General features: G+C 40.7%; 1 protein-coding gene across 1 annotated transcript; it reads right to left on the reverse strand.

The window, feature by feature from the left end:
- Positions 1–10,999: 10,999 nt before the first annotated feature.
- Positions 11,000–21,782, reverse strand: LOC146551777 (interferon-inducible GTPase 5-like). Its single transcript, XM_085257939.1, has 3 exons — positions 21,614–21,782; positions 13,252–13,796; positions 11,000–12,002 (listed from the first exon to the last, which is right to left on the reverse strand). Exons 2-3 carry the CDS (start codon positions 13,787–13,789, stop codon positions 11,371–11,373), a joined length of 1,170 nt encoding a protein of 389 aa, XP_085114065.1. The 5' UTR covers positions 13,790–13,796; positions 21,614–21,782; the 3' UTR covers positions 11,000–11,370.
- Between the last annotated feature and the right edge of the window lie 827 nt (positions 21,783–22,609).

A 22,609-nucleotide genomic window follows, 5' to 3' on the forward strand; every position in this document is an offset into this window, starting at 1 on the left:
GTCTCAAAATGGTGACGGGTTGCTCAGCTTTTTATAGTCTCTAGTGGCCTCCAGCTAGTCGTAAAAGCCAAAACATCACATTTTTTCTCTGTTACAGCGCCTAAGTTATGACCTCGGCAGTTGTTTCTCTGCTTTCTGTAAGGTGGGGGTGTGGAATGTGGTCTATCTATCTCCCCTGTCTTTAGACACAGAGTCTCCTGCTTACAACCTTCTCTTCATGATTCAACAATTAAGCATGTCAAGAAAACAGTGTAACACATTCCCAGCAGATCAAGGATACAGAGTGATGCACATTTATCTAATGAACTAATATGTGAATATGTTCTGTTAACTCAAAAGTATAATGAGAACTACACTACATACAGCTCACACACTCTATATTAAAGGGTATAATGTGATCTACAGCAGTATTCTAATTCAACTACTTTGATTACATATATAAGGTAACATATAATAACAGAATAATCTAATAATTCCCCCTTTTGATCTCTGAAAGAGATCACTTACAACATGCACTCCAGGGTCGCAAGGTCCAGGTTTTCTTGATCCTGAGGCCCTCTGTCCCCCTTTAACGGGTGGACCATATGTGGGATGACCTCTGTGTTCACGCAGTTCAGATGCAAGCAAAGTTAGATTTACAACCATAACAGCAGTTACAGATGACTCTCCCATCACTCTCCAATTCTCCCACAGCTTTATTTTGGTGCTCCAGTTTTCCACTCCCATTTTAATGCCACCTTATACCTTTCAAATGTACTTAGACTAGAACCTCTGTCTAAGGAGCTTTTAACCTTTATTTTTATTGCTGCAGCTACCAGTGTCTTCCAGTTGGGTGATTCTCAGCTTCTTTCTTCGACCTCCGGGGTTAGACCACCCTTTAGTCATTGCACAGTTCTGGGGATTATTCTGCCCCGATTTCAAACAAGGATCTGTGTGTTTTGGGTTCACCGGCGTGTCCCCCTTTTTGCCAAGAGCCTCTCGAACCTCGTTGGTCTGGTGTTCCTGGTTTTCGCCAACCCCTTCATGGTTATTGCTGTGTTTGTGGGATCCATCTTCTCCAGGAGCCCAAACGTCATGACACTTGACCCCAGTTGCTGTCTCGGCTGTCCCTACATCTGTCTCTGCTGTGAAGGGTCCTCACATCTCCGTGTCCCCGTCTGGTGTCTCTTCCTTTCTCTGCAAGAGACAGAAAACCAAAACACCTCTCTCCCTAGCCTTGATAATCTAATATTGTTATCCATTGTTGTTCTAATGATTCAAATTTGGTTTAAAATATTATGTTCAGGACCTATTCTAATCATAATCTATGTGTGTGTAAAAGAAATCAAAAATTAGTGAACCCTTTCTAAGTCTAACACATTATAAGCTTAAGTTTTACCATAGCTAAATTATTAAACACAGAAATAACGTCATAAGATGTTCATAAAACCATTGTTTGATGTTCGGACTCAACTTCCCCCTTTTTGACACACTCCCATGTGTCAATTCATTGGAGCTAGACAATTAAAAGAGAAGGTTGGTGACATCATATCTCAGAAAGTATCAGAAATTCTTCTCTCAAGTACCGTTGCTCCAGCCTTGTCATCCCTGAGGATCTTCGATCCCGAAAATGTCCCTTCTCCTCATGTAATAAAGTCTGTCATCCTTCCATGCCCTGGTAACTGGTCCATCCAGAGCTGTAACATTTTGAAATGTACATACAACAAGCCAAACCACACCTTGGTCACACCAACCCTTTTCTGCCCTGAAGATGTCCAACACCATCTTAGTCTGGACCAGGGTTGTAATAGTTTTGCAATTTTCATCAGTTTTAATCAGTTTTTACCAATTGTTTGCTAGTTTAGTTTAGTTTTTATTTTCTGAAAATCCTTAGTTTCAATTTAGTTTTATTTGTGTTTTTGCAAAAATTAAGTGTAACAAAATCCCAGTTCCATCATATCAGTCATGCTCTTCTGGTTATCCTTGGGTGTTGAGACTAATAACTATTAACTCTTGCCGCACCGTGTGGTCCTAATTTTGGTTGAAGTGAATTGATAACCTTTTGAAGGCGATTGTTTCACACCTTTATTTAGATGTCCCAGTCCTGTTGTCTCGGGATACATCACACTGCCTTATCTGGGGTTAGCTGTTTTCTGGGGATGCGGGTTGAGTGGGTGAGCTCTTCAAGGAGGGGGAGTGTGCTCCCCCTGATGAGGTCTTCTAGGTAAGCTAGGTTAACCTTCTTGTGTGAGCTTTTCAAGTGCACTTTAAGGTTAGTGGGACTTTTAGTTTTATAAATGTCCCTCATGACCCCCTGATGACCCAGTATTTCATTTTTGCACACTGTAGTACACATTTTAGTTTTTGCTTGTAGCTCGCATACTCTACTTGCCACTCCTCTAAGTCCTGATGTTTCTTAGAGAGGGCAACAGTACCTTTAAAATTATATCACATGTGTGGGGGTGTGGCCTTGCCAATTGTTTTGCCCACCTTTTCAAAATGGCTGGCGTGCCCACAAGCACATTTCATGGAAAAAGAAAGGTAAGCTTGATATTTACATTTAAAATGTTTTGTTAAACTCAGATTTTTATTTTATTCTTTTTGCAAGTACCCCCCCTCGGTGGCGAGAAACTGTTGGTGTGGTCAAGTGGGTGCTCTGGAAACAAACGCTCAGGACAGAACAGTTATCAGTCATGTACTTCCTACAAATTTTGCATATGTTTTATTCCATATTGATCCTCTGAGTGTAATGGTACATTTTAATTTGAATTTATCCAAACTAAACACAATATTTTCTTTATTTACTTTGCTCTTGTTCTTTTTCAGTACCACATCCTATCAAATGTCCCTGTCGATTATATTCTACATTTAATAACTTACTATTTCAAGTGAGAACCTAAATCACGTGGACCAATGTTTATTATTGCATATCTCTATTCTGAATGTGGCCAGTCATTCATAGGTATTGTTCAATTTTGGCGATTTTCCTCTATAAAATTTAATTGACTTTTTACAGTGGCCTGCTATGGTTAATAATAACATATTCCAGTCATGAGTGGTATCAAAAGTCTTCTCCACTGTAGCATTTGGCATTCCCAATAATATAACATGATACCTTACTCAAAACACAGCTAATATAGCACAGTTTTCTTAATGCAAACATCGGTAACTCAAAATCAGCAACCACAGTGTTAAGTCTGCAGTTCATACTTATGTGAAGCTAGAGTCTCCTCCTCCAGTCTCTCTTATCCTCCTGCTCCTGAAAAAACAAAACAAAACAAAGCGAAGCATCCACCCTTCTCTTGTCGGCTGGGTGAATTGTTTATGAATTGTTTATTGGCATTTACTAATCCTAAAGTTGGTGCAGTCATTGTCTCAGTATCAAGTCAGTCAAAACTTTTAGTCGTCAGTCCATCACAGTCCATTCACATGCATACCTCCATACACATTCATACCAGATGTTGCTGATAATGGAGTCTCACACGCAACCTATTCGAGCGTCCATCACCAGCAAGATGACGTCATCATTTTAAAGGAAAACAATTCCTTGTTGCTTTTTGGGCCGGATTGACTCGGTGCAATCCTTTTAGACTCAGAACTTCTCAGTGTTCCCTATAAGTGAATTTCTCCCAAGCCAATTACAATCATGGAGAAGCACACTTTGCAACTGTTTTTGTAAGAATATTTCATAGCGCTTTAAATTTCAATCTTTCAGGCCTGGTTTAAAGAGCTGATTGTTAAATCATAAACTCACAAAATATCAACATATCACCACCGGTGGATCACACCTCTCAGATTTTCTTATCTCAGTGCACTGTAACAAAAACGAAAACAGACATAACCAACAAAATACTACTAAAATAACACAAACTAGAGCCCGTTGCAGACATGTCCAAGCATAAAACTATCCCTCTCTCGCTTACGAGAAAGAACACAAGCCAAAGCTCACTGATAACATCAAACTAGCGCTAAACAAAACCAAACAATCAACCAGAAATTCACAGGAACATTTTGCTTCCTGCCGGGACAATATTGTGTGGGAATGAGAAGCTCAGGTGCCGTAACACCTTTTGTTTCCTCCTTGAATTAAATCTCAATCACAGAAAATGCCGTACTCCAACCTAAACTTACACTATTAATTCATCATTTTCACTCTGTGCCACTGTTCCTCATCAGGGCTGTGTGAAGCACAGCAAAGAATTCAGTCAAGGCCTTGAGCCATAAACAGACATCACGCACAGACATTGTTTTCATAACCAAACCGTTTTAGAGCTTATTCCTAAAATCTACATAAATGCCTTCTAGGTGACATATAACACATTCTAAGTAATCAATGGCTCCTCATAAAAATTATGCATTGGGATGTTTGTGTGCAGCATTTTGCATATCAGCATAAGCAAAGCATTCTTCATTGCATCAGCGTGTGTGTGTGTGTGTGTGTATGTGGATCACTTCTCAGTGAATCAGCATTCCAATGTGTGTGTGTGTGTATGTGTGTGTGTGTGTGTGTGTGTATATGTGTGTGTGTGTCATTTCTCACTCACTCAACGAGTGCACGTGTTCATGTGTGTATTTCACTTCATTCTGAATCTGTGTGTTTGGAGACGTGTGTGTGTGTGTGTGTGTGTGTGTGTGTGTGTGTGTGTGTGTGTGTGTGTTTCTCTTCATTCTGAGTCAGTGCATGTAGATGTGTGTGTTTGTGTGGGTGTTTGTGTTCATCACTTTCCTGTTCTGGTGTTCTGGGTAAACCACGGCCTGAAGCATGCCCTGGGGTCCTGCCCCCCTCCTTTTCAGTTTGTTTGCGACCATTGCTGCTGCTGCTGCTGCTCAAAATTCAGTCCGTCCTGGTTCTGACCCCAATTGGGGCAGTCCTTTCTCCAGTGTCGATGTTCACCGCAGGTGAAACCTGCATCTTCTTCTGTGTTTTTGTCCATTCTGAGGTGCCTTCTGTCCTCAGTTACTCCTCTTGTCTCGGTCACGCCCTTTTTCGCCACCCGATCATCCGTGTTGGTCCATCACTGTCCTGCACAGTGTGAATGCAAAGTGATCAAGGTCAGCATTCTTTCGCTCGGCCTTACTTTTCATTCGGGCTTGGCGGGCGTCTCTTTACAGCTCTGTCAGCTGACGCAGTCTGGGAATTTTCCCCCGTGTAGTGAAACGGGCCTTAGGTTTAGTGCTCTCCGTCTCGGCTGCATGAGATCACATTCCTGCAGGTCTGTTGACATTCTCAGGTCGTTGTTGTGGGTCCAGCTGTTGCAGCATTTGGTCAGTGTCACGTATGGGGGAGAGCAGGAGTCCAGTCAGCCTCGGCTTTCAGGGCCGGCAAAGCAGCCTGTAATTAAATATGTATAGAAAAAACAAAAACAAAACAAAACAAAAACAAACGAACAGGAAAATGATGTTGTGTTGGCTGTGTTATTCAGAGGGGAGACACACCGGGACCAGGCCCTGTGTCAGAAAAACAAAAACAAAACAAAACAAAAACAAACGAACAGGAAAATGATGTTGTGTTGGCTGTGTTATTCAGAGGGGAGACACACCGGGACCAGGCCCTGTGTCAGCCTTCTCTCCCCCTTTTTTTTTTTTTTTTTTGTTTTTTCTCTCCCGATATAATCAACTCCTAACCCACCAAGTTGACAGGACAACACAAGTACATATTAAAATTCTTAAGATCATGTTTAAAAACCCAAAAAAGGAATTTTCTTTCATTCAGTAATCACTTGTATTAATCAATCAACAGAAAACATGTCACAATTTGAATCTTTTAACCACTAAATTTGTTGTGTCTTGCCTGGTTGGTTAGATCAGTGTTCCTTTTTTTTTTTTTTTTAGTTAAATTGTTGTCCTGCAACCCAGAGGGTTTCTTTGTCAGTAATGTATAGACTTCATCATTTAAGTATGTTAATTTTTCTTTAACCTTGCTGGAAAATCTTCACGTGTTCATGAGTGTAAGCTGTTTCTTCATTGCGTGTATGTGCATTTGTATAAAAGCAGGTTAATTTTATCTTTTCTCAAACTAGGCGTTACCTTAAAAGGAGCCTTTCTCTCAGATTTCTCTGCTTGTGTGTGTTTTTGTTTCACCTTTTTGTTGTGATGCTCCGGACGCCTTCCCAACCTCCACAAGTCCGTTGGCCCCAATTTTATGTGTTAAAACTTCTCTTAATTTCTCCTCTAATTCTCTCCTCGCTGCTGTCTTTTTCACAGCTGCTGATTCGTGCTGGGTGTGGTTCCCATTACCTATAATTTTGCTTCGGCCGCTGTGCTTGTGGGGGCAGTTGGTCCAGGTCCGCAGCTTCCTGTATTAACACACTAAGAGATTTATTTAATTTCATTTTCATCACTGTTAAACAGATAAGCAGGCAACCCGCCTACCTTGACAGCGTAAACTGTACGCCAGTCTCCCAACACATTCCTCTCTGTACTCCTCCATAATTCTCCACTGCACACCTCTTACTATCTCTCCTTTTTATTTTTATTACACCACAGAGTAATACACCCAATTATGCCCGTCTATCTCTATGTGGCTCCAAATTCCCTCTTTATTTTAATTTCACACTCGTCAGGGGACAGGCACACAACAATTTCAACCACTGAAACGAGGAATTCAACCTTTTTATATTTCTTTACTAATCTAGACTCAACCTTTGTTCGCAAAATGTGTCTTGTTCTAGTCCGGAATAAATGTGAACCCGTGATTACACGGCCGTTCCAGTGTTATTTCCGTAGCTATGCGGGGGCCCTCACCTCCCCAAGTCACCACCTCGGCACCCGGACGACGCCGGTCCTGGCCACGCGTCCACGGACAGGAGGGTCGCCACTCCTAGGGCAAAATGTTCCACAGGTACACTAGGCATCAACCTTTGATCCTAAAATGTGTATTTGCTCTAATGTCCTCCTAATCAAACACATCAACCGTCACTGTCACTGTGTTCAGACTTCACACACACAAAAAGCACACTGAGAGCGCGCCTCACCCACAGCCAGAGCGCGCCTTACACACACAGCGCGTTACACCATCAGTGTGACACACAGAGAGCGCCTCTCATCAGCAGAAATTTGCACAGAAACCTCTGAGCTCAACTATTAGATCTTCTTAAAGCACACTGCACCATAGACCAAAATACCCCTTTCTCTGCGCTTATGACCGCCACAACGGGGCAAAGTCGCATCATAAAAGTGATGCTTGCATCCCCGAAGTTATACCTGACATCATAAACCAGGTGTTGCTCTATGTACTTAAAATTTTACTTTGTATTATGACCGCAGCCCTTAAAACTCGACTGACGCCACAAACCACCGTCAAACCTCTATCCAATGTACTAAAACTAGCACCAACCACTACTGCACTTCACGGCCGCACCACCGGAACACGCCGTATCATAAACCAAACCTACGGACGTGTTTCGCTCTCGCGTTGCCAGCGTTCAACTGCACCGTGAAGCCAGCATCTGCTTTTCCTTAAATCAACTTCTATTTCATAGCCGGCAAAAGCCAGGACGTCACTGACACCATAAACAAAATAAACAAACCTCGACTTCAATGTACTGGACTAATGGCCGCGTCTTCAGAAGAAATTCTAACGTATTATTGCTACAGAAGCCAGTATTAGACAAAATTAAATGTGGAAGGTAAAGTGGCTGCAACTAGTCCAACGTAGTATGTTATTAGTATCTCGGTAGAAGCAGTTTACTGCAACTAGTCCAACGTAGTATGTTATTAGTATCTCGGTAGAAGCAGTTTATTTAACACACTGGAATTCAGCCTCAACTTATGTTGTTAGTATCTTGCGCCAAAAACCAGACACCGACAAATTTACTGTGAAAATACATGTGACTCAGCGAACAGATTAATTTGGAAAGCCCAATATGCACATTTGGTATTTATAATACAACAGGCTGTGCTTACCTTTCTGTTTTAGGCCGGCCTTCTGTTCACTTTGCCCCACGATCTCACCAAAGGCCAAATCTACACCTCCTCAGCACACCAAAGATCCGGGTCACACGGCACCAAGTTGTTGAAATCTCCCAATTCTTTGAATCTTTGGGCTGAAGGAGGGACAATACTCGGTGTATCAATGCTCAATCAACAATCATTTATTTCCATAGAATTCAACAGTCAGAGCATTACAACGTCCGGACGGGAGAGATGCTACCAGAGGGTCAGGCACATGTCTCAAAATGGTGACGGGTTGCTCAGCTTTTTATAGTCTCTAGTGGCCTCCAGCTAGTCGTAAAAGCCAAAACATCACATTTTTTCTCTGTTACAGCGCCTAAGTTATGACCTCGGCAGTTGTTTCTCTGCTTTCTGTAAGGTGGGGGTGTGGAATGTGGTCTATCTATCTCCCCTGTCTTTAGACACAGAGTCTCCTGCTTACAACCTTCTCTTCATGATTCAACAATTAAGCATGTCAAGAAAACAGTGTAACATATTCCCAGCAGATCAAGGATACAGAGTGATGCACATTTATCTAATGAACTAATATGTGAATATGTTCTGTTAACTCAAAAGTATAATGAGAACTACACTACATACAGCTCACACACTCTATATTAAAGGGTATAATGTGATCTACAGCAGTATTCTAATTCAACTACTTTGATTACATATATAAGGTAACATATAATAACAGAATAATCTAATAGAAGGCAGAATTTCCGAGTTCTGAGTACAATCAAAGCACCACGACTGCAGTTTTTGTGTTGGATGTAAAAGGCGCACATGACGCTGTGACGTAGGCTAGAATCATGGCAGCAGTCAATGACGGTCCAGGCGTGGGATTTCGCTCGTGGAAATATGCACATTATCTTTTCCTTTCTATTGGTATGTGGCACAGTGCACTTGTGTATATCTCAGATTCTGTTAAGTTATTTATTTCATATTCTGTATAGTTTTTCATATTTATATCCTGTTCATAGCCTGCACATAGCTTGTACTCACTACAGCCTGTACATACTTATAGTTATAGAATATTCACAACATACTTCATACCGTGTACATTATAACATACCATAATAGACCCATTTCTGTAATATACTCACATATCTATATTATTGCTAATATATATTGTATTATATCTATATCACTAAAGCACTTCTGGATGGATGCAAACTGCATTTCGTTGCCCTGTACCTGTGCATGTGCAATGACAATAAAGTTGAATTCTATTCTATTCTATTCTATTCTTGTGGCAAGTAAGCAAGCTAGAAGACTGGCAAAGTTATGGAAGAAACACATTAACAAGAGAATTCTGAGTAAAACCAAAGTTACTTTCCCTAGTAACTAGTTACTTTGAAAGTAACGAGTAACTTGAAGTAACTGAGTTACTTTTGAGAGAAGTAACTAGTAATGTAACTAAGTTACTATTTTAAAGTAACTTACCCAACACTGTATATAATACATCTGTATATACACTGTCAAAGATACTTGTCTTTGAGTGAAGATTTAAGGTGATAGGAAATATAAATAAATGCAACTTGAATCTTTACTGAAGCTCAGTGTTTGGCACAGAGTTCAAGTTCACTGCTGTAATAACTAATGACTAATATAATAACTATAATATTGGCCATATTATATTTACATGTCAGGTAATGCATGCTAATGCCATTCTAATAGCAAATGATTGTGGAAGCTCTGTGATTCTTGTGCTTTTAGATCTTACTGCAGTGTTTGATACTGTTGACCACAGTATTCGTATCTCTCATTTGGAACACTGGGTTGGCATTGTTCCTATTTGAGTGACAGAACGTTCAGTGTTAATGTTGAAAATTTTTTGTCCACCTCAGTCCCCCTTTCTTGTGGGGTTCCTCAGGGATCAATCCTTGGTTCTCTTTTTTTCTTTGTACTTTGGGCTCTATTCTTAGAAAACATGAGCTATCCTTTCACTGCTGTGCAGACAACTGCCAAATTTACCTATCTTTAACACCTAATAATCCAGGCTCCATCAAACTCCTTTTAAACTGCCTTGAAGATGTCAGGGCTTGGACGGCATTAAACCTTTTGAGCTTTGACAGAGGTAATTAGCCCAATAATACTTCACGCAACCCACTCATTAATTATGGTTGGCTTGGGTCATTTATCAAAAAGCATGTCACAAATCTGGGAGTCATTTGGACTTGGATTTTAAATTTAATGAGCAAATCAATTCTGTGTTCCAAAAAAACCTTTTCCAGTAAAGGCAAATAGCAAAGGCATGACTTGGAGAAAATAATACATGCTTTATCTCAACTCGGCTTGACAATTGCAATGCACTTCATGCTGGAGTCAGCCAAGCATCCCTCTCATGTCTTCTGCTTGTTCAAAAACCTGCTGCCGTCTCTTAACTGGTACACAGGCATGAATATGTCTCACCCATCCTGTCCTCCCTTCATTGCCTTCCAGCCCTTGGGTGGTGTTACTGTTATGGTCCTGGATCTGTGACCCAGTGTTTTGATTTTGTATAATTATTTTTGATTAGTCTGTGGTTTCTACTTGGTTCATGTTTACTAGTGTTTTGGTTTCTATTTTGTACTTCTAGTTCTTAGGTTTTGGGTTCCTTTGCTCCTCATGTCACTCTGGTCCCTCTACTCTGTGCCCCCTTTGTTTCTGTAAGTTCAGTCCTTGGGTCCTTCTCTCATCTCCACACGGCTTGACTTGCAAACCCTGACAGTTTCTTCAGTTGGTCAAATGGTGGAGAGTCCCAGATTTAAGCCCTGGAAGGGTGCCTTTATATATTAGACAGGCATCTCCATGTTTTTAAGTCTCTTTTTAAAACACATCTTCAATAGTGTTTGGACCATTGTAGGTTTATATGCTCCTTTTATTGTATTTCATCTAATGTGAGTGTGTAAGTGGTTTGATCTTTTCTTTTATGTCTTGTTTTGTTTTTGGACAGAATTTTGGGCAAACCTGCTGTTTCTAAATGTGCTATATAAATCAGTTGGATTTTGATGGAAACTACGGTTTGATTAAGAGAGAAATAAAATAACCAAATATATGTTCATCAATAACATTTTATTAATAACAAACAGGAATGATGGTGCTATACATTACTTTTCCTATCTCTATTATTTGTGTTCCTCACTGAACACTGGAGGGAAGTGAACACGATAATTTAAAGTCAACAAGGCACAGACAAATCACATTACACCATAAACTCTTCATTAAAACGTGAAAAACACCCACATGATGATCATCTACTACATCTGCTACTAACAAGAATGTAGTTCACTTTGAAGGTCATGGCCACTCAACAGTTGTCATCACTCAATTTTAATATGATCGGCTTTGTTTTTGTATTGATGTGAAGGAAAAGAAATTTGAGTACATGAAGCTGGGAGAAATTACATTATGGAAGTTAAGGAAATGAGCTCTGCTGAGGCTGTGTCTAAGTTGAAGTTGATTGTTTTTTGCCATTTACTTATTCACACTCAGAGCCCTTTCATAGACTTTCAGAGCATCCTCAGCAAGCGTGTCAAGGAAATAATTCAGAGCGGTGTAGGTTGTGCAAAAAGACAAGCTCATTCCTGCTGCGATTCCAAATACTGGAATCCATTTGGCTGCTTCCCCTGTTGCTTGTAATACAGTTGTCTGTGCAAAGGAGGTCAACACCTTCATAATTTGACCTTTATCTATTTTTTGTTTAGCCAGTGAGGATTTCATGACATCACACAGATCAGAGTATGGCACACCTGTGTTGGCACCAAGTCTCTCCAGTGATGGTTTATCAAGACCAAACACATTTACATACTCTGTGACAACAGCAGCCATCATGCTGAGGTCAATCGTTGCATGAAGTAAAGGAATTGGAGCACCTCCTGCAGCTGCAGACAGAGCAGCATAGTATTTTATTCTGGACTGAAAAGCTGCTTTCTTCTTGTTGATGATCTCCAAGCTGATGCTGGATGTGGCAAACAGCAGAGCATCTCTCTGGTGTTCAGGAAGTTCTTTGTCTAAGGTCTTTTGTAAGAGAGAGAAATCGTACAGGTGGGGCTCAAAACTCGACACCAAGAAGACCTGTGGAGACTCCACGCCTTGTTCTTTAAGACCTGTGTTATGAAACAAATGAAATGTGATTCATTATCAGATTTAATGATTTTAAATATGAAACATTGAAGGTCACACTTGTTTGTAATGAGGGGAAACACAGAGACATTAGGCCAAATTATGTGAGGAAGGAGGGAAGTGGGGACTAATGGATGTGTCTGTGAAGGTTCTCAGTCATCCAGGTCATCGTAGTCAAAGGAGCTTGCAAAGAAAAGTGTCTGGACTTCTTTAAGTTGCTTGAAGACGTTTCACCTCTCATCCGAGAAGCTTCTTCAGTTCTAAGGTCAAATGGTGGAGAGTCCCAGATATAAACCTAGTGGGAGTGACCCCCCACAGAGGGACAAAAGGACCCCCTGATGATCCTCTAATCGCCTGAGCCAAGGTGTGAAACTGGGTGTGGGTCCCAATCAGCCAGAGTTTCGGGTGTGTTCATTGTGAAACCTGGCCCCACCTTATCATGCGAATTCCTGAGGTCAGATGGCCCAGGATGTGAGTGGGCGTTAAGGCGTCTGGGAAGGGATCTCAAAACTGGATTATAGATGGCAGAGAGTTGGTGTCGTAAACCCCCGCCTCTGTTCAAAGATGGTCGCTCACAGTGGACATAGATGGATTCTTTCACTCCTCTTTCAAACCATCTGTCCTCTCTGTCCAAAATGTGAACATTGGCATCCTCGAAAGAGTGTCCTTTATCCTTAAGATGCAGATGGACTGCTGAGTCTTGTCCTGTGGAGGTGGCTCTTCTGTGTTGTGCCATGCGCTTGTGAAGTGGCTGTTTGGTCTCTCCAATGTAGAGGTCTGGGCATTCCTCGCTGCACTGTACAGCATACACCACATTGTTAAGTTTGTGTTTTGGCGTTTTGTCTTTCGGGTGAACCAGTTTCTGTCTGAGCGTGTTGCTGGGTCTGAAATACACTGGGATGTCATGCTTGGAGAAAACTCTCCTGAGTTTCTCTGATACGCCGGCTACATAGGGGATGACAATGTTGTTGCGTCTGTCCTCCCTCGCTGGTGTCTGATCTTCTTTTCTGTGCCTCTTTGCCTCTTTGCTGACTTTAAGAACGCCCATTTAGGAGAGCCGCACGTTTTGAGCACTCAATGTATTTATTGATCTGTTGTTTTGTTTTGTTTTTAAAAAAAAGGTGTACAGATAAACTTCTGAAAATCAGCATGACTCAAATGTTCATGGAAACAATAAAAAAGTAATAAAGCACCTGCATTCACTACAGTATAAATGATAAAATAGAAACTCACCTTGAACACAGTTTTCCCGTATTTGTGTAAGAGTCGTCTCTTTACTGTATTTTTTCATTCTTTCATTAGCATGAATATTGTTGTCGATCTTTGAGCGAACAAAGTAGAACTTTTTCTTCATCTTCTGAATCTCCTGAGCGAGCTTTACATCATTTTCTTTAAAGCGATCGGCTGAGATGATGATGAAGAAGTCAAACTTCTCAAATTCAACACGCTTCAGGTACTCATCAGCTGGAAACTTGGTGGTGCCAAATCCAGGAAAATCCCATAAAGTAATCTTGGGATAGTTTGGATGGGGGTACGGTGTGACCTCTAGGGTGGTTTCTACAACACCAGTTGGAGCAGCTCCCTCGTCACCATCTGTTAGGCCTCTGAAGGCATTAATAAAGGTGGATTTACCGGCACCAGTTTCTCCTGTGATGGCGATATTTAGTGGAATATTCTTTTGGTCTTCTAAAAGTTCTTTAATCTTTGAAACTGCTGTAGGAGTGTCATTGTTCTGCAGATCATTTCTGACTGAGGCACACAAAATGTCCATGTTGATCCTTAAATAAAAGAAAAATACAATGACTGTACAATGTTGTTGTTCTTCAGATCATTTTTTACTGCAGATAAACCTCCATGGTGATCCTGAAATAGAAAAGGCTGTTAAAATCACTGCATTATTTTTAACTGCAAAGCCTGACATCAAGACACCTACCAGTGGATAGAAAAGGAGCAAAAGAACAGGCCGTATGCACCTAATCCATAGAGGCCACAGAGTTTCTATCTGATATTTAGACTTTTTATCTGATTCAGTGCTTAGCTCAGATAAAATAATTATTGTGGGTGATTTTAACAACCACATAGATGCTAAAAATGACAGCCTCAACATGTACGGTGTACATTTTAGGACATCGTCAGTTCTCAAGAAAAAAGTTGTCAGGTCTCAGTTCTCAAAAAAAAAAACAAAAACATGTCAGGTATCAGACAAAAAAATTGTCAGGTCTCAGTTCTCAAAAAAAAATGTTGTCAGGTATCAGACAAAAAATTGTCAGGTCTCAGTTCACAAAAAAAAGTTGTCAGGTATCAGATAAAAAATTGTCAGGTCTCAGTTCTCCAAAAAAAAAAAAGTTGTCAGGTGATGAAAGATTTTTAATTTTGTGATTATGCTTAAGTGACATGCACAACAAGCTTTGCCAGTCCAGATGATCAATATTCAGGAATTGTCCTAAACCACAGCGACCCCCTGACTATTGGACTATCGTTTTGAGCTGTTTTTAAATGCATCGACCACCATCAACAAAGAGCAAAATCAGGAAATTGATGCTATAAGAATGACTGTTATGCAACATCGAGTTGCCCTGGACATGATCTTGGCAGAAAAGGGTGGACTGTGTGTTTTGTTCAATACAACTTGTTGTACATATATTTCAGACAATGTGCATTCTGATAATATGACAAATGCTCTACAATTACTTAGAAATGTTCAACAGGCACAGGTAACCGATTGGGCAAATTCACAAAGTAATTGGTGGAATTGGTTTATGAGTGGCTCATGGAGAACATTGATGTTTAAGGTTTTGATGTTTATTGGCATGATACTTATCATGTTTTGTATTTTTACTACATGCATTATCCCTTGTTGCATATGTCACTGTGCCAGATGAGGAAGAAGGAGAAGACGATGAGTATGAAACTAATGTGATGAATGATTATGTTTGAATGATACACATTTTATGACGACCAGACCGAAAGCACTCACAATGTAGGGTCTGTGTCTGAATTACATTGATGTATATTCTTTAAATTCGCTACAACAGGAGGGAATGGTGAAAGATTTTTAATTTTATGATTATGCTTAGTTGTAGCTTCATTTAAAGGAAGAAGAGGTTGTGAATTGGAGCCAACACAGGAAGAGAGATTGAAGCCATATGTGTAGAGGAATGCGGTGACATACGAGACAAACTGGCGCTCCCCCTCTCTTTCTTTCCTTTTATGGGAATGTCTGAATTCTATACATACAAAGTTATCATCCTGCACACGTTGCTGCAGGATGGATCGGGCGATGAGGGGGGGGATCGTCCATGTGTGCACATGTATAAGATATCTTGAGTCTGAGTTCCTTTGCCTTCTACAATTTTCTCTTCACATCAGGTCTCAGAACACAAGGTACCAGAGAGAAAATCTTCCTGCAGGTGGCGGTGTTGTCATGTCCCACCCGAATTGATTTCCAAATACGTCATCAACGTGTGACAGTGGGAGAGCGTAAGGTCATTGACCTCACCGGAGTTTTACCGCGGTTCAGGCTCCTAACGACACAAGGTAAGTTTAACTTTTGTTCATATTTTTGCCACAGTTGTGTTATATTAAGTTGCGGTTATGTTGTGAAAGTTACATATCAGAGAAGGAAAGCTAGTTTTGTACGAAACCAAATCAGTACTATTTTTGTCTGGCTAATTCATTCTAGCTAGCGACAGTGGTGAAATGTGATTTTTTTTGTTTTTTTATTCGGAGATGTTTCTGTTTTATTAGGAGACTGTCTCACCCCAACATCATCAGACTCATGGCAGTTGCCCGCACTGAGTCCTGCTTTTTGTTGGCAGCTGAATACATTCATGGCGCAACCCTGCAGCAAGTGCTTCACACAGACAGCTGCTACTCTAATAGTCTGTGTTGTTGAAGGATTCGGCACTTCTTATGTTTTTTTTTTTTTAATCCATTTTTAGACAGCAATGAGATCGGCTACACACTCCACAGAAGCCCAGAGTTACTGTTAATATCAAAAATATAATGCTGTTCTTTGAGATTTTAACATTTAAGACTGTGAGTGTAATGGATCTAAAACTGTTTAAATCTCTTCAGCCTGGTAACAAGGAAACTTTAAAAACAGCAGCGAACGTTTCAGTAGTGTAGTCTAATTTGTTCTTTTTATTTAATAATAATCCATATTATGTATAACAGCTACATTCACCCTGGAGAGAAACTAGTGAGGGAGACCATCAGGACCAAGCTGGGTTTCTGGGTCCAGAGGTTTGGAGAAACTTCTTCCCTTTCTTTCATCACATCTGTCCTGTGCCAGAAGTTCTGTTGACCCACTGAAAGAGGCATCATTTAAGAAACACCAGGAACACTGAAGCTCATCGCATTGATCAAGCAGGACTCGTGATCTTCACCAGCAGCTCCCTCACAGGGAAATCTTCAGCACTCCTCTGTAGGCCCGCCCCAGAAGATGGATAAACCCAGCATTTCATGAACACTGTGATGGAGACCTTTGGTTTGTGTAATGTTATAAATACTCAGATACTCCCCAGAGGCTCCGGACTTTTACATAAAGATATTATATTCAGTCCTGTAGAAAGTTATATATTTAAAAAGATATGATCCTCTCTGGTTACTCTGGTATGAATAACTCTGAATCATTTTATGGTAAAAAACACACTATCTGCAAAAAACTGAAAACTGACCTTTGACCTTCATCGGGTTTTATTTAATTGTGTTAGAGAAACTCAAACGTGCTCTTTATACAGCTGAGTACATCAAGTGTTTAAATCAGAAGCTGTGCAGGTCTGAGATAAAAACTGAGGTCCTATTAATGCTGATATATAGTGACACAGTTACATGAGTGATTAATCCTTTTGTTTTTTTGTCTTTAACTTTATCAATAAAATAGCTGCAGCTTTCATTACAGCACATGTGGTACTTTAACCTTTGTATTGTTTTCATCAGTTCATTTTGCAGTTAACATGTGAACATGTTGGATGATCTGTCTGCTGTCACTGGGTGGTGCTGAGGTCTGAATCTGAGGGCAGCTCCTGTAATCAGAAAGAGAACAGAACCATCAAACTCAAATATAAATTTTATCCCTCAAAATTGAAATAAAGCTGATTCTTCTGTCCTCACACACTCAGGATCTGAAGTTGTTCTCTTACATTTTTTTCAGTATTACAGTACACTACAGTACTTTAATCCATAGTTCCTGATTAATGAGGAGCTACAAGGTACAAGCTTTTTTTTTTTAAGTTGTCTTTACAGATGTGGCAAGTAGGGTTGCCAATTCCCTGAAAAATAAATAAGGGACACCTCGTGGCCAGGGCCGGGCGACCCAGTTGTCTTCACCCTTCCCAGTGTGGTGAATTTTCTAGCTCTTTTTTTGTGTGTGAAATTATTTTTTTAACCATTTGACTTGAAGTTGATTTAAGTAGATGCATATTCTATTCTTTGTGATATGAACACATGTGAAACAAATGATCATTTAGCCATTTATTTTTAGCTCAAAATGATAACATTAACACAATAAAACAGGTATCTTTCTTAAACAGAAGCCTGTCATGCTTAACTTTTGAGAATATAAGTAAATCTTTCTTTAAAAGAACTCTGTCCTGCTTAACTTAAAATAATAGAAAACAATAGAAAGAAAAATATTCTTGTAACAGTGCACATTTAGTGCATTTAGTACAATTAGCTTCAGTTGAGGTATTATTTCAGCTTTTCTAATGCTAATCAGCTGCTCCTGTTTGTAAACCCGCTTGTTCCCATGATTACGCATCATAACTCATCATCATTATTCATCTATGTATTACTTTATGTATTAGTCATCTATTTGTTGTAATCATCTATCCTTGCAGTTGTTTATTACACAAAATAAGTTATATTATCACACTTCTGGCCACATAGCGCTGATATTCATTGCACATACCCATATTAACTTTTTCCAGCCAGGTGTTTTCCTTTTCCCATTCTTCCCTTTCTCTGAGGGGAACAAACATTGCTGCTCTAACGCTGGGCTCACACTGTGCGGTTTTAGGCCCATTTTGAGCCGATTTTTGAGTGATCGGACCAATTTTGGCCTTCATCGTGCATCGTGTAGTATACGGGGTAACGAGAAGTGATTAACACCTCACGACCAGCTCCCGATCATCAATCGCTCGTGAGGGTGTCACCACAGGCGCTCACACTGCTCACGCGCAAACACGTAAACGTCGGTGAAAAAGACGGTGCAGCACGGCAGTGCAGCCTGTGATCTGGACACAAGCGACGGAGGCACAACTTGTAGAACTTTGGAAAGCTCATCCGAGCCTTTTCGATGTGGCATCACAAAATGATCATGACCACAACAACCGTGAAAATAGTTGGATTTACATTGCTGCTCAATCACAGCTGCCTGATCAATGTTTTTCATTAGCAATTTAGCAAAAGTTGATGGTGGTGGTGTGTCTGTGTGAGTGAGAGACAGAGAGAGCGAGAGAGAGAGCGACAGATTTTCTGTTATAACCTTGATTTTATGGACGCACAGTGTGAGCACTCAGGTCGCATCAGAGCATCGGGCGGTATAGTGTGAGACCCTGCATCGTGACCTACCAACTTCTAACCCCTGCGAGTCAATCGTGCAGTTTGAGCAGGAGCTGAATAACGCGACTGAAAAAATCGCACAGTGTCTGCCCAGCTTTAGGTGTACTGTCATCCGAGACTTGCACCGCAGTGTCAGCGTTTGTTTCCCTGTTGGCCATGCTTCTTGTTGTGGTCATCTGTTGTCTTCCGGTATTTTCTCTGTAAGCGACCTTTCCTCGACCAATGAGATAAGCGGTAATCTGAATTGTTATACTCGAATTGTCATAAGTGTGCTGTCAGCTCATTGGTCACAAAGCAGGAGAGGGGCTGGGAATTATGTTTTCAAACAAAGTGTTAATACCATTAAAAGTTATAGACTACTTTTGATTCTCACTGTATTACGGGACAAAGTGTGTCCCTTATTAGCTCAATACGGGACGTGTACTTTTGTTTCTAAATACAGGACGATTCCGTATTTTAAGGGACGGTTGGCAACCCTAGTGGCAAGAGACTGAAAACATGCTGTTGTTTGCACATATTTAATAATCAGCTCTGCACAGGAGCTGAAGCAAGATGCAGCCTGTTGCTTTTACAGTATAATACTTGTAATAAAAGTACAGTAATTAGTGACTGAGTAGCCCAGAACATTTCTCTTGATTTCTTTAGTCGGTGTAAATTCATTCACCTGCACAGATTAGCTAAACGAACCCTGACAGCCGAGTCCTCATCTTAGCTAGCTAGGTCTCAGGAGCTAGCTAAGGACTGTAGTTACGGATTAGCTTACAAACACGTTTAACTTACCGAAAAAGTGCAGCAGGGCCTCGGGTCCTTCTGTCGGGTAGTCCAGTTTACTGAAGAACACCTCAGGCTGTCAGGTTAAAACACTCAGTCATGTTTTCGTAGCGTAAACGCTGGCCCTCCTCTCAGAGCCTACGCTCTATCTGCTATTCCCGAACAGAGATACGCAAGTTTCTCCGTGACTGCAGCTGCCAGTCAAAGCTGTTATGATGACGTTTCACCCCAATTTAACATCACCGTGGTAGGAATTAGAATCAAATTTATGGGCGAGGAGACCCCTTGAACATCAATCAGCGTGATGAGAACTATTGATAACAAAAGAAAGAATCTTTGGAAAAAAATTATCTGAGGAGAATAAATTTATTTTAGTCTGACCCCGATCCCGTCCGCTAACATGGAGGAGGCGGGTTTTATGACGTATACTGCAGCCAGACACCAGGGGGCGATAGAGACGTTTTGGCTTCATTTTTGGGGAGCTGTCGTGTCGTCCATCTTTTATACAGTCATTGGGTGGGACATGACAACACCGCCACCTGCAGGCAGATTTTCTCTCTGTCTGGTACATTGTGTTCTGATACCTGACAACTCTTTTTTTGAGAACTGAGACCTGACAATTTTTTGTCTGATACCTGACAATTTTTTTTCTTGAGAACTGACGATGTCCTAAAATGTACACCGTAAACATGGCATTTAATCTGTTATTAGACCAAATAGCTTCTCTCAAAATGTAAAATAACCCACCCATCACACTCTAGATCAGGCGTCTCAAAGTCCAGTCCTGGAGGGCTGGTGTCCTGAAACTTTTGAGTGTGTCCCTGCTGCAACACACCTGAATACAATTAGGTCATTAGCAAGAGTATGCTGAAGTGCAACCCCTAACCCTTCTCAAGTAAATGTAAGTGTTTGGAAAAAAAATACTTCTAACAGTACTTTCATTACACCATGTTCATTCAGTCATCAGCTGCTGTAACATGAATCAAATGCATGATTTGTCACCTCAGCATGCGGACAGGTTCTACTGAGTCTTGCTAATGACATACTAAAAAAAGTGTGTGTGTTAGTCACCATAGGGAAATAGTTCCTCTGCATTTAACCCATTCACCCAGTGAAGCAGTGGGCAGCCACCAATGCAGCGCCCGGGGAGCAGTGTGTAGGGACGGTACCTTGCTCAGGGGTACCGCAGGGTAGCCGTTCAGTGGAGTCGAACCCCCGACCTTCCGATCATGGGGCCACCACTCTACCTACTGAGCTATCCCTGCCCTTGTGTTGCAACAGGGACACTGAAAAGTTTCAGGACAGCTGCCCTCACAGATTGGACTTTGAGACCCCTGATGTAGATCTTGTTTTAACATATGGCATAGAAACTGAACATTTAACAGCGTTTCCTGAAAACTCTCTCCTGTCTGATCATTTGATAACATTTAAATTTACAATAATTGATTACACATGACAATAAAGAGCAGAGCAGCTACCGAAATTCTACTCTCACAGAGGCTGACTATGTTGTTAGTAATTTCACTTCTTCACTGCGTGTGACTGACTCCTCTAACAAAGAGCCTCAAACCAGAAGTACTGGAATCCCTGGTATAACTTGCAAACATGCACCTGGAGAGGAAAAGGTGTGTCACAAATTTAGAAGATCATCATTTAGCAACAAGAGTTTGCTGCTTTTATAAGAAAGCCCTCCACAAAGCCAGAACATCTTACTATTCATCACTGATTGAAGAAAATAAGAACAACCCCAGGTTTCTCTTCAGCACTGTAGCCAGGCTGACAAACAGTCAGAGCTCTGTTGAGCCAACCATCCCTTTAACGTTAACTAGTAATGACTTCATGAACTTCTTCACAAATAAAATTTTACCAATTAGAAAAAAAATGCCAGTGATGGGTAATAAGGCATTACAATGATGAGTAATTTTAATACTTAACGACAGTCTGAGTAATTATATTGTGAGTTGCTATGTGGGTTTTTCACATCCTATTTATTCAGCCTGGTCTGTAAAGAGAGATTAGAATGTTTTTTCCAATTTAGATAATAAGATCCCAAGCAGTGATTTAATCTAATCCTTGTGTGTCTTTGTGTGGGAAGCACTACCCCACAAACTGAGGAACACAGAACCATCATTTTGAATTTGGTGATACAATATAAGCTATATAAGTCTATTTGAAATGATCGTAGCAACTAGATGAAATAAAAACAAAAATAAACTGCAGTAGAACTTTTCTTTGCAGCAAATACAAAAGCATTACTCACTCAAGTGTCTCCTTCCTAATGAGATGACAGCTCAGACGACTCTTTCCTGTAAACTAAAATGGTCACAGGAAGAAGATACCTTTCACAGATAAATGAACTCTTTTTTTCTGGAACTTAGTTTTAAGCCAGTGACAGTTTTAGCTTCCAGCTGTAATAAACAGTCGAGTTTAAACCTAAGATTGTTCTCTATTCTTGTTTTTAGGGTGGAGTACAGGTTCTACCTGAATTGCTACCTTAAACTTTTAAAAAGGAGGCGGAGCTGCTGCTGTTTCTGTCTCTTTGCTTTTGGTTTTAAAGTCATAAGATTTGAAATCACAAATGTAGCTCTAATTTAATATTTTTAATGATAGATAAACTGTTAGCAATTATGATATTTCTTCACTTTGGAGAGGCTTGAATTCAGTCAGTACAATTTGAACATGGAGCTCTAATAGACAGTGAGTCTGAAAATTCTTTGACTTTCATAACAGGAGTGTCATGTTTTTCCACAGAGCTGGAGTTTTCCCCCTCTGGGCGAAGTCGTTTCGGACTACCTTCTGTCCGCAGCTGGTGGTAATTTGTTTACCAGCTGTGACGTCTGACCCCAACACACGCACACACACACCGTGGTTATGGTAACACACACTTCTTTGTTATAACTGTGGTTTCGGCTTAACACATGGGACACAGACACTCCCGACGCAGTAGTCGCTCTGCCACTTCCTCGACACCTCGCCTCCGCACCGCCCCGGGAGCGCACTGTGCCACCGCTCCTCTGCAGCGGGCCAGAGACCACACCCGTATTTAAGACTGGTGGTATTTAGGTATTTAGGTATTTATTTTTAGGTATTTATTAGTGTGAATGCTTGAAAAGCATTCACAGTATTGTTCTTCTAATCTTTATTCTATTTTATTGTGTGGATGCTTTAAGCATCCACACTATTGAGTTCCTGTTTCTCTTTATTCTTTATACTTTATTGTGTGGATGCTTAAGCATCCACACTATTGAGTTCCTGT

Source organism: Mchenga conophoros, linkage group LG19, assembly GCF_057382185.1.
Source record: "Mchenga conophoros isolate Kocher_MC1m ecotype Shallow Benthic linkage group LG19, M_conophoros_male_GT1.1, whole genome shotgun sequence".
Classification (NCBI taxonomy): domain Eukaryota; kingdom Metazoa; phylum Chordata; class Actinopteri; order Cichliformes; family Cichlidae; genus Mchenga; species Mchenga conophoros.